At 34.2% G+C, this 12,545-nt stretch overlaps 1 protein-coding gene across 1 annotated transcript; it reads left to right on the top strand.

The window, feature by feature from the left end:
• Positions 1 to 5,113: 5,113 nt before the first annotated feature.
• Positions 5,114 to 12,311, top strand: PDC (phosducin). The gene is made up of 4 exons (XM_039257198.1): positions 5,114 to 5,152; positions 5,818 to 5,902; positions 9,824 to 9,975; positions 11,660 to 12,311. Exons 2-4 carry the CDS (start codon positions 5,842 to 5,844, stop codon positions 12,182 to 12,184), a joined length of 738 nt encoding a protein of 245 aa, XP_039113129.1. The 5' UTR covers positions 5,114 to 5,152; positions 5,818 to 5,841; the 3' UTR covers positions 12,185 to 12,311.
• Positions 12,312 to 12,545: the final 234 nt, after the last annotated feature.

Raw genomic sequence — 12,545 nt, 5'->3', positions numbered from 1 at the left:
GAGAGACAGAGCACAAGCAGGGAAGGGGCGGAGAGGAGGGAGACAGAATCTGAAGCAGGCTCTAGACTCTGAGCCGTCAGCACAGAGCCCGCTGTGGGACTCAAACTCACGAACTGAGAGATCATGACCTGAGCCGAAGTCAGATACTTAACCGACTGACCACCCAGGTGTCCCTGTGTGTTTTATTTCTTAAATTCTACATGTGAGTGAAATCATTTTGTATTTGACTTTCTCTGACTTCTTTCTAGCTCCATCTACGTTGTTACAAATGGCAAGATTTCATTCTTTGTTATGCGTGAATATTTTACATTTTATTGCAGTTAGTACAGAATACCAATATTTTCCTTAGGACATCAGAGCAACCCAGAAACTGGCCGAGGAAATACTGGCATTTATATTATTTGGCATGCTTCCTGCCTATAGAGCCTTCTATGTTATCTCAGGAATATGTGTCTAGAAGCAGGGAAAGAAATAGTGAAAAATCTAAAAAATGGACAAGTTAATCCTAGGTATGCCTCACTGCACTAACTGCAATTCTTAGACTATAGATAGTGAATCCTGAGAAATTCAGAGGCTGCAAAGCTTTGGAAATTAAGGAAAAAGCAGGCTAAACTGACTCAGCAATAGCCGCCAGCATCTACATAATTTAGATAATCTGTTACAAAACAGAACCAGGGGCTATGGACTGAATTGTGCCCCCCCACAATTCATGTTGATGACCTAACTCTAACTGTGATGGTATTTTGAGATACTAATTAATAAGGAAGGAAGTAATGGTTAACTGAGGGCACGAGGGTAGGACCTTGATCCATACATAGATTTAGTGTCTTTACAAGAAGGGACAACAGAGAACTCAGTCTCTACACCATGTAAGAACACAGAGAGAAAGGTGGCTGTTTGCAAGCCAGGAAGAGAAGCTTCCCCAGAAACCAGCCATTCCAGACCCTGATCTGGGACTCCTAGCCTACAGAACTGTGAGGAAAAAAAATTTCTGCCTCAGAAGTCTGTAGTATTTTGTTATAATAGCCTGAAAAGACTAAGATACCAGGAAGCTATGTTTATGTGATTTTTGGCAAATAGAAAAGAGGTAAACAGTTTGAAAGACTGAAGTGTTAGTTTTCAAATCTATGCCACACATTGAGAAGACTTTGGGGGCTACATAATAATAGCACTAAGAAACAAACAGGCTTAATTTTAGAAACTGATCTTAAAGACAATGTTGTTTCAATAACATTTAAACATTCAAATACCATTCTTTGGGGTATACAATTAATTTTTAAGCGGTTGATACAAGTCTCATTAGTGAAATATCTTGCTTTGCTGCACAAATCTCCATACAAAGCTAAGTATAATGTTTCCATAATTTTGCATTTTCTAGTTTCAGTTTGAGACATACCTGATATATTATTGCATATTACACTTGCTTTTATTTATTTATATTATTTATTTACATGATTACATTCAGTAATAAATCAATGAGGTTTAATACAAAACAGAGACATTTATCATTCAAGTAATTACTATCTATATAAAGTAATTTCTGAACATGGTGACTTATTGATCTACCATATTTCATAGTCTCATCTTGGTTTTAATGCTTCTACAAAAAATTAGGCTGATTTATTTGGTTAATTCATTCATTCCTTTGGCATTTTATTGAGGTGATGACAGAATAGAAAAAAATAAGGATTTTAGAGGTTTGAGAACCAGCTAAATCTGGATTTTAACCCCGGCTCTATCTACTCCTACTTACTAGCTGTGTGAACTTTGGCAAATCACAGAATCTCCTGAAACCTGAGAATCCATTTCTGAAAAATGAAGATAATAATTTTTTGAGAATTAAAAATAGTATGTATAAAGTATCTAGCACATAGTGGCTTCTTTTAAAAATGGCTGCTATCATCTATGGAGTATTTACAACATGTGAAACAATTATAAGAAGACAATGACAAGTAACAAACTTGTTTCTGTCCTCAAAAAAAACTTACAATAGTGGAGAAAAAGAATGTAAAAATAAGTGCTCTAAAATTGTTGTGGATGCAAGGACAGAAGTCAATCTAGAGAGTAGTGAGAAGATGACCCTAGTTTCTGCAAATCTACCAGCAAACTACAACAGGCAGTATGGAGAGTGAAGCTCTTCTGGAGAACACTGAGAATGTACAAGTCAATTTTAAACTAGATATTCTGATTAGATCAGACCAATGTATTTAAAATGATTAATAGATGTCATCATCACAGTATCATGTGAACAAGGATAAGGATGATAATGAAATATTTTAGGGGTACATTTGAGGTTTTTAAAGAGTCTTTTAAAATTAATGTTTAAAAATTTTACTCACTTCCTTTCTATTCTAGATCATCTTAGAGTTAGAGATTTTTAAGGGCAAAGTGTGAGAAATGTTATTCCCTATCAGCCATTATTTTAAATTACTATTAAAACCCTACACTAAGAGGAAAACAAAACCCAAACCTGGTAAAATATTTTAAACTGTATGTCTCATTAACATGTATACATGTCTAAAATCAAAAAGGAACATCACAGATTTTTATAATATATAAGATGGAAAATACAGTAACTGCTGAACCACAGTAAATTTGAGGATAGAAGCAGTTTCCTGTCTTTTCGCCCTACTTTATCACCAATTACCAATCACACACAGATGAGTTTACTATTACCCAAACTCTTGTAATCATCCTATTGTTTATTTTAAATCCTTTAACCTAAAGCAGACATGGAATTTTTTGACCACTAAGAATACCTTTGCAAATCAAATGTTGATCATACATTTTAAATGATAGTTGTACTGTATTACAAATATAAAATACATAATTTTATTTTATTTTACAGACTCACATAACTCTTACTATGTGTCTGGATCTAAGCAACTTCCAAATAACCAATTCAATTAATTTTAGGATACTAATGTTAATTTCGAAAAAGATAAACCAGATTTATCTTTCTGAGGAAATCAGAAAACCCCAGAGTGAGGCGATGATGGGGGATATTATTAACAGGAGTGTAGATCAAAAACAGCAATATCTAATTATACTGAACTTGTGTCTTCCTCGACAGAATCTTCAAGCAGTGTCAGCAAAGAGGTCTCGTGTTTCACTATGCTTCTTTCAATTCATTTCCCTGCTGACTGGTTTCCCTAGGAGTAAACAGTAGTAAATTTCACCAATTTTTGTACTTCAACTCGAATGAAGGCATTAGGTAGAGATGAACTCTGTTTTTTACTAACTAGACAATCTAGCTGGCTGAAGTCTTAGTTTTCATAAGTGCCATACTGGAAGAGTTTTGTTCTTCATGTAATTCAGAGCCCAGGGAAATGCCTAGCACATAGTCTATTCTTAAAATACACTTATTGAATCAATGAATCAAGTTTCCTTCAAGTAATGGGATTATCTTTTCAGTAAAGAAATTGGCAAAAGCCTTATAGAAAAATGAATTTTTTTTTCTACTAGATTTCTAACTAGCTTGGCAAGAAGCAAGCAAGAAGCAAGTTATGCTTCCTTTTTCTTCAACATTTAAATAAAAATTATTTTTAGATAGTCTTAGTGTACTTATCGTGTATATTTATTGCACCTACTGTGAACAGTAGCTACCCCAAATTAACTCTCTGTTCTTAGTGGGGAGAAAAGGCTGGTTGAGTGTCTACTTCTCTAGGGACTAAAACAGCTATTGAAGTTATCAAAAAATTTCCATTACTTTGTTCTGTAGTGTTCTTTTGAAGCAAATTAATAAATATTCATTTTTCTTAGATGCAAAAATTATTTTTAAGTAATTGCTATAAGTAATAAAGCAGCTTAAAAAATTTTTTTAATGCTTATTTATATTTGAGAGAGAGACACACAAGGCACAAGCAGGGAAGGGGCAGAGAGATGGAGACAGAATCTGAGGCAGGCTCCATGCTCTGGGTTGTCAGCACAGAGCCCAACACAGGGCTTAAACCCATGAGCTGTGAGATCATGACCTGAGCCGCAGTAGGATACTTAACCCATTGAGCCACCCAGACACCTCTTAAGTATCTTTTTAAATATAATGCTTATTTGCTTGTTTGTTTGTTTTAAAGTAAGCTGTCCACCCAATGTGGGGCTTGAATTCACCACCCTGAGATCAAGAGTTGTATGCTCTACTGACTGAGCCAGCCAGGTGCCCCTTAAGTAGCTTGTTTTAACTAACATTTACTTATTCCATTTTCCTTTATTCTTTTTAATTACTAAATCCATTGAATTTTAATATTTTTATTACATTTATAGTTATATAAATATTGTGTAAAAAGTTGATATTCCCTTGATAGCTTTTTAAAATATGGCTCATTTATTTTGCTTATATTCCCCCTTTTACATGAACATGAGAAAGACACATGAGTTAAAATCCATATCTATGGTCTCCAAGAACTCTTGACGACCTTTTCTTAAAAGGCTTTTCTTGTTCACATGGGTAAAATCAAATTGGCAAAGACCTTAGACATCCAGTGATTCTGAGTAAGGACTATAGTGATGGAAACAATAAAATAATGAGACCATAAAATTTCGTTAGGAGCAGAAGTCAAACCAAACAAGGAATCAAGACAAAGAATTCTGGTTTACCATTCCATGACTTAGAAAAGTGCAAAATAAACCAAATCCAAGCATAATCAATAAAAAACTAAGATGGGAATAAAAGCATAAGTTGGATGGTATCATTGCTTAAAAATGACTTTGAAAGAAAAAGGCAAACAGAAGGTAGAGGAAGAAAGAGTAAAAAAGATGGCATATCCACTATTACTACATTCCCTCTTACTTAGAAATTTCAAAAAAGTTACAACTATATGGGCCCCTCAGAGAATGTGTTATGTATAATAATAGAGTTTTCCAAGATTATGGAAAGATAACTAAGTAAATAAGTTGGATTTGATGTGAACAAAGAATAAATGGGTTCTATATCATGGCATCAAAGAGTTTCCTGTGAATAAACTTCATGTACTTTTAGTAGATGTTGTGACATATTTTATTCAGTCAAAATTCTATAGGCATTGTGACTAATAATTGTTATTTGCTTGTTGGGTAATTTCACTAAAACTTGCTTTATGGTATGGAGTGGTGTTATGGTCTTCGTTTTTGAGAAGCACTGTTTCTTAAATCATTATTCTTTAATGCCAATTCAGAGGTTGGATTTGTCAAACTATACTGACAAAATGACTTTATTACCATATGTTAACTTCCATAAGACTGTAGTGACTTAAGATGTAGCTCTAAAATTAAATTGAGGTTCAAATCCTTGCTTCACCACTTACTATGCTATCATGGACAAGTAATTTAAACTCCCTGTCCATCAACTTCCTCAGTTGTAAAATGGCATTAACAATCATCTCCCCCACATATGGCTATGTGAGAATCAAATGATTTTTGACACATAAAGTAATGGGAATAATGTCTGCATATAGTAGGTATTCACAGTAAGTTTATGGTTAGTACTAATTTTTAAAGTGTTGTTATATAAAATATTGGGATATGATTGTATAATATTTGATAACAAAATAAAATAATATGTAATAAATAATGTTCACCAAGTACATAGATTTAAACTGAAGTCTCTTTAAGTAAAAACAAACTGAATTATGTAAAATCTTTAGGTCAAAATATCTTTAATAACACAAACATTAAATAGTTGTCCTTTTACAAGGCAGACAAACAAACTAAACACTTTATCACTTAATGATAACTCTTAGCCTACTGTGGAACTTGGTAGGAAAATAACAGAATCTAATATATATATATATATCTCCATTCTAGCATTCATCTGTCATCATTACTTCTTTGTTCATGCTATAGATTATATCAAATCTAATCCCTAAAATGGAAGAAGCCAAAAGCCAAAGTATGGAGGAAGACTTTGAAGGACAGGCTACCCATACAGGTAAGCAAATCTAGAAGGAAAAAATAATTATTAAGTTAAAATTAAATCTAGAGATCTCTAATGTTCTTATGGCCACTATTCAGTATGAAGTTTAAGTATTATTGAATGGTTTGATGTAATCATCTAAAAATATTTGAGTGGAAAAATGAATGTGAAATCAAATATTCTTAAAGCAGTTCTATTTAGACTTCAAAGAATGAGAAAAATACTAAACATAAGACCTTTCTATCTACAGTATAATTAACTCTTTCCCCTCTAATTTCTCCCACTATGAACTTTCTTTGCAATTGAAAAAGCAGTAGACTGAAAGGTAGTTTTTAATTTTAATTTTTTGAATCTGAAAATATAAAGAAATAATAAAACATTTTTTTTAATATTTTTTATTTATTTCTAGGAGAGAGAGTCAGCGTGAGCAGGGGAGGGTCAGAGAGAGAGGGAGACACAGACTCTGAAACAGGCTCCAGGCTCTGAGCTGGCAGTCAGCACAGAGCCCGACGCGGGGCTCAAACCCACGAACTGCGAGATCATGACCTAAGCAAAAGTCGGACGCTTAACCGACTAAGCCACCTAGGCGCCCCAGAAATAATAAAACATTCTTAAATTAAATGGATTTTAGTATTCCTCCAGAAAATGTAAGACTTCATTTCACCCAGGGCCTGTTTTCCTAATCTGCTAAATTGTACGTGACTGTATATATGCCTCTATTAAGAGGTTAAAAAGTCAAATAGCATGGTTCAAGTTTAAGAGTTCAGTTTGTAGGGGTACCTGGGTAGCTCAGTCAGTTAAGCATCCAACTCTTGATTTCTGCTCAGGTCATGATCTCATGGTTGTGGGATCATGCCTTGTGTCAGGCTCTGTGTTGAGTGTGGGGGCCTGTTTGGGATTCTCTCTTTCCCTCTCTCACAGAAAAAAAAAATTGTTTGTACTTCTTAAGCCTCTTCACTTATTTTGCATACCCTAAAGTAATATACTGTATGTCAATTATACTTCAATTAAAAATAATAAATAACATTTAAAAAAATAAGTAAAAATAACAGTTTAGGGGTTTTTAAAAATTATTGAATCTTATTGAACTAATACTTTCCTCTCTTTTTTAATAATATGAAATAGAGCCTTTAAATTTAACAGGAAGTTTGAATGAATTCACATGGGTACATGGGGCAGAGAAAAGGAGAGACAGAATCCCAAGCAGGCTCTGCACTATCAGCACAGAGCCTGATGCAGCACTCAAATTTACTAACAGTGAGATCATGATCTGAGTCAAGACTAAGAGTCGAATGTTTAATTGACTGAGCCATCTGGGTGCCCCAAATTCACATGAGTACTTAACAAAATGCATGAGAATTCATGTTATAATGACACTGTGAAGAATACCTTTCTAAGGATGGCACAGAACCAAGAAACCATAAAGGAAGATTGATTAAATTCAGCTATAAAAATGAGGAGGGAGAGAGGGAGGGAGGGAGGGAGGAAAAGAAGGAGGGAGGAAAAGAATGTCTGCTGTCTGATAAGTCATTAGTAGCAAATTCTGAAAAGCATTTAACAAATTGGGGAAATCAGTTGTAATTCAATTAACAAAGAGTTAATATCCTAATATACACTAAAAGCTCTTACAAATCAGTAAGAAAAAAGCAACAATCAAATGAACAAAAGATAGGTCAGACAATTTTAAAAAAATAAAAAATCCAGCACTGGGACACCTGGGTGGCTCAGCTGATCAAGCACCAAACTCTTGGTTGCAGCTTACATTATGATCTCAGTTTGTGAGTTCAAACCTCCACGGGGCTCTGTGCTAACAGCACGGAGCCTTCTTAGGACTTGCCTCTCCCCTGCTTACTCTCTACCTCTCTGTCTCAAAAATAAACAAACATTTAAAAAATAGCACTTACGGGGCACCTGGATAGTGCAGCTGGTTAAGTGGCCGGCTCTTGGTTTTGGCTCAGTTCATGATCTCACGGTTTGTGGGTTCAAGCCCTGCATGAGGCTCCGTGCAGACAGCTCAGAGCCTGGAACCTGTTTCAGATTCTGTGTCCCCTCCTCTCTCTGTCCCTCCCCTATTTGCACTCTGTCTCTATCAAAAATAAATGCTTTTTTTAACATTTTAAATAGCACTTATGAAATTAGTACTATTGTGAGATATATTTTTTTATACAGTTTGTACACTTTGGAAAGAGGTACACTCATATATTACTAGTAGGAGTACAAACTGGCACAACTTCCTTAAAATTATTTTAGCAAAATCAAAATGAGAAATGTATATGATTTTTGACCAAGCAATTTTACTACAATAACCTATAGACAGAACTGCATGGATAGAAAAAAAAAATGTATGTGCAAGGTTCTTCACTCAGAATTATATACTATAGGGGCGCCTGGGTGGCTTAGTCGGTTAAGCGTCCGACTTTCGCTTAGGTCATGATCTCGCGGTTCGTGGGTTCGAGCCCCGCGTCGGGCTCTGTGCTGACTGCCAGCTCAGAGCCTGGAGCCTGTTTCAGTCTGTGACTCCCTCTCTCTCTGACCCTCTCCTGCTCACACTGTCTCTCTCCTAGAAATAAATAAAAACATTAAAAAAAAAAAGAATTATATACTATAGAAAAATGTGGAAGCAAGAATATACATCAATAAGAAACTAGTTAAGTAATTTAATACCTACACAATGGAATGCATGCCTCTATTTTTTAAAAAAGGGAAGAACCTCTTTATGTATGTATAGGAAAAAATCTCTAAGATATATTATGAATTGATAAAATCAAATGAGAAAAAGTGTGTATAACATACTACCACCTATAAAAATAACAAGAGAAAAAGATTCTCTTTTCTATACATATAAACACATGCTACACACATGCATATTTTATATAGACAGAAAACACATCTGGAAGATAAAGACTATACAAGTAAACAGAATACAATGATTGATTGAATGTAATTTTTAATATAAGTAACTTTATATTAAAAGTATATATTGTATATTATTAAATTAATTTTAATTTAATTTTGTTTATTTTTTGAGAGAGAGGGCAGGGAGGGGTAGAGAGGGAGAGAGAGACCTGAGCTGAAATCAAGAGACAGACAATCAGCTCACTGAGCCCAATATATTATACAAATCTATAAATTATTAGGAAATATGTGGGAGAAAGAGAATATATCCACATATATAATACAATATTAAAAGTATAGGTATGGTTAATCTTCAGTGAAGATATTTAAAATTCCATATTTTCAAAATTTTAGAACTTCCAAACACTGTTATTATTTATCAGGACAAATAAACACCTGAATTCCAGTTGGATTATCCCTCATTTTATTAAATTTCCCTAAATCTGCAAATCCCAGGTTTTCTACATTTGTAAAAGGTTCTTAGAATCCTAAAAGGAATTGGATGATTATGTAATAATTTTCTTAAAGCCATTTTAGTTATGTTAATTGAGGTCAGGTCTACTCTCACTGGTTGGTTTGTATGTGCTACTGTTATTGTTGTTTTTGGATCTTTACATCATTTCAATTTATTTCCCTAATAACCCTAGTATCCTTTGTTAATACTGTGGTGTCAATTTTAGTTTACTGCTGAAGCTTCCTACTTATTAATAAAAGTTCTATTTTTCTAGTTCCTCTCTACATTCTAATTTTTAATACATTTACCCTCAAATGTTGCCAACAGATCAAAGTGTATAATTTGTATTTTCATTGATGTAGACGTTCCAGAAAAATTCTTAGCCAAAACCCATTTAACAAGATTAATTAGGAAAACATTTTTTATGAGCAGGGCAGTCAGAAATTTCTAGCTCAAACAAGATGTTTGTTTCCAATGCAGAAGAAGACAGGTCTATTCTCATGGTAATATTTAATACGAATTTCAATTGTATAAATAGTCATTTTGAAAACAAAAGGGAAAGCAATTTGTTTTTTATTTTATTCCAGGACCCAAAGGAGTAATAAATGATTGGAGAAAGTTTAAATTAGAGAGTGAAGACAGTGATTCAGTTCCACCAAGCAAGAAGGAGATTCTCAGACAACTGTCCTCTCCTCAGAGTAGAGATGACAAAGACTCAAAAGAAAGATTCAGCAGAAAGGTAAAGAGAAATCAAAAATAAATAACTTACAATGTGTTTTTAGTCAAAATGACTCAAAAGAATCACTCTGGAGACATTAAAAAATAGATATATTTCAAAAAAGTTATTATTACTTATATTGGCAAAAAATAGGAAATGAAGTGAATGCCTGTGTAGGTATTCCATATTTTTAAAAGTATAGCAGCTATTAAAAAAATGAATTACAAATATATAGGCTGACTTATAGGCAGTTCTATAATATGATAGATACAGAGTATCAGTGTATGGTAATTTATTCTCTCATTCTATTAACTCATTCTCTAGAGCAATGGGAAAAAACACATCACTGTATATGTTTTTAAGCTTATATGATTATATATGAACATGTATATAAGAAAGTATGGAAAAACTCACCAACTTGACAATATTGGTTATTTGGAAGGTTGAGATCGGTTGAGAGATCTCAACCTCCTTTTTCGAAGTAGGAAAAAGAAGGTAAGCAGAATAAACCACATTTTTTAAGGTATCATGATTTTTTTTAAGGAGCATTAATAAAAAATCGCACTTATTTACTTGACATATAATGTGTAGTTCCATGTGATATATATATTTTTTTAACATTTATTCATTTTTGGGAGAGAGAGAGTATGAGTGGAGGAGGGGCAGAGAGAGAGAGGGAGACACAGAATCCAAAGCAGGCTCTAGGCTCTGAGCTGTCAGCACAGAGCCTAACCTGGGGCTCAAACCCAGAGTGATGAGATTATGACCTGAGCTGAAGTCAGATGCTTAACCAGCTGAGCCACCCAGGTGCACCCCACCCCCATGTGATATGTTAAAAGATGATCTCTAAAATGTTAATGGAGATTATTTTAGAGTATTAGAGTGAGGAAATTTCACTATTTCTTCCTTCCTTCCTTTAGTTTTTAGGCCATTTTTGAATCTTTATAAGTAGCATGCATTATCTATATAACAATAACAATAATCATATTAATTAAAAACATATAAAGTGATTTCCATTGTGGAATAAATCACTTTATGGATTACTATCTTCAAACCAGTGTATATCATTCATTGTATATTAATTCTCAACAGACTGCATCAGACACATAGAAGTATTTTTGGGTGACACATTTCGATTGTGTGTGTATACCTTTTTTATTTTTCATGAAAGCCACTCCAGAGTAGAACTTGCTGGGATTTTTTCACCCAGAGTGATGGGCAGTTCAGTGGCACATTTCTTACCAAGAATGTGATCATCTTGCAGCTCAACTATATTCAGCAATATTTAGCTACGCTGTTATCATGAAATAGTTACTGAGCTCCTATTATATGCCAGACACTACAGCAGATAGTTAATAGTGATGAATGAGACAAAATACCTGCCCCATGGGACCTATCGGTTATAAAAACTAGTATTAAATAAATAAATAACAGAATCTCAGGTAGTGTTTATTGCTATGAAGAAAAATAAACCAACATAAGGAATAGAAAGCATAAGGTGGGCATTCTGTAAGGTGGTGTAGTCAAAGAAGGTGACATCTGAACAAAGACTTAAAAGTGGTGAAGAAGAAAGTTAACTCAGGAGTGAGTTAGGATGAAGGGGAGAAACCAGGAAATGCAAACTGAGTTGAGAATGGGTTTGGTGTGTCTAAAGCATATAAATTCTGACTGAATGATCTCTGTCATTTCTTGTGTCTATTCTTAGATGAGCATTCAAGAGTATGAACTAATCCACCAAGACAAAGAGGATGAAAATTGCCTTCGTAAATACCGGAGACAGTGTATGCAGGATATGCACCAGAAGCTGAGTTTTGGGCCTAGATATGGGTTTGTGTATGAGCTAGAAACTGGGGAGCAATTCCTGGAAACCATTGAAAAGGAGCAGAAAATCACCACAATTATTGTTCACATTTATGAAGATGGCATTAAGGGCTGTGATGCTCTAAACAATAGCTTTACATGCCTTGCAGCTGAATACCCTATGGTGAAGTTTTGTAAGATAAAAGCTTCTAATACAGGTGCTGGGGACCGCTTTTCCTCAGATGTACTCCCCACACTGCTCGTCTACAAAGGTGGGGAACTCATAAGCAATTTTATTAGTGTTTCTGAACAGTTTGCAGAAGAATTTTTTGCTGGGGATGTGGAGTCTTTCCTAAATGAATATGGCTTACTACCTGAAAGAGAGATACATGCCCTAGATCAGACCAACATGGAGGAAGATACTGAATAAAGAGTCACTATGTCAACATCTCATATTTTTCTTTTACAAGTTGAGCACTGGTTTTCATAGTACCCATATTCCTTTAGAGAACACCAAGTATGGCCATGGCTATTTTAATTTGTGGGGGGAAAAAGATGTACACTAAAAGTATTTAATTAGCATTTCTTAGTTACTTAAAGCATAGAAGGCTTCATTCTAAAACATTGTAGTCTTCAACCACATGTTTGTAGACAAAGAGAATATGAATAATGTGACAGTTTTCAAAATCCGTTTTAAATTGTGTGTTGGCTTTTTTACTCCTTGTTTTTTCCTCAGTCTTATTATTTGGGCTTTCAAATTATCAATTATAATTTTGCTAATGTGATAAGAA

Source organism: Hyaena hyaena, unplaced genomic scaffold, assembly GCF_003009895.1.
Source record: "Hyaena hyaena isolate Hyena2069 unplaced genomic scaffold, ASM300989v1 scaffold_606, whole genome shotgun sequence".
Lineage (NCBI taxonomy): Eukaryota > Metazoa > Chordata > Mammalia > Carnivora > Hyaenidae > Hyaena > Hyaena hyaena.
Note: the sequence above shows the minus strand (reverse complement) of the source record. Positions and strands in the feature narration are given on the sequence as shown.

Coding starts and splice junctions, on each gene's coding strand:
- PDC (XM_039257198.1), top strand. CDS start 5,842: ATGGAAGAAGCCAAAAGCCAAAGTATGGAGGAAGACTTTGAAGGACAG. Junction 5,903..9,823: donor AGGACAGGCTACCCATACAG/GTAAGCAAATCT, acceptor ATTTTATTCCAG/GACCCAAAGGAGTAATAAAT. Junction 9,976..11,659: donor AAGAAAGATTCAGCAGAAAG/GTAAAGAGAAAT, acceptor GTCTATTCTTAG/ATGAGCATTCAAGAGTATGA.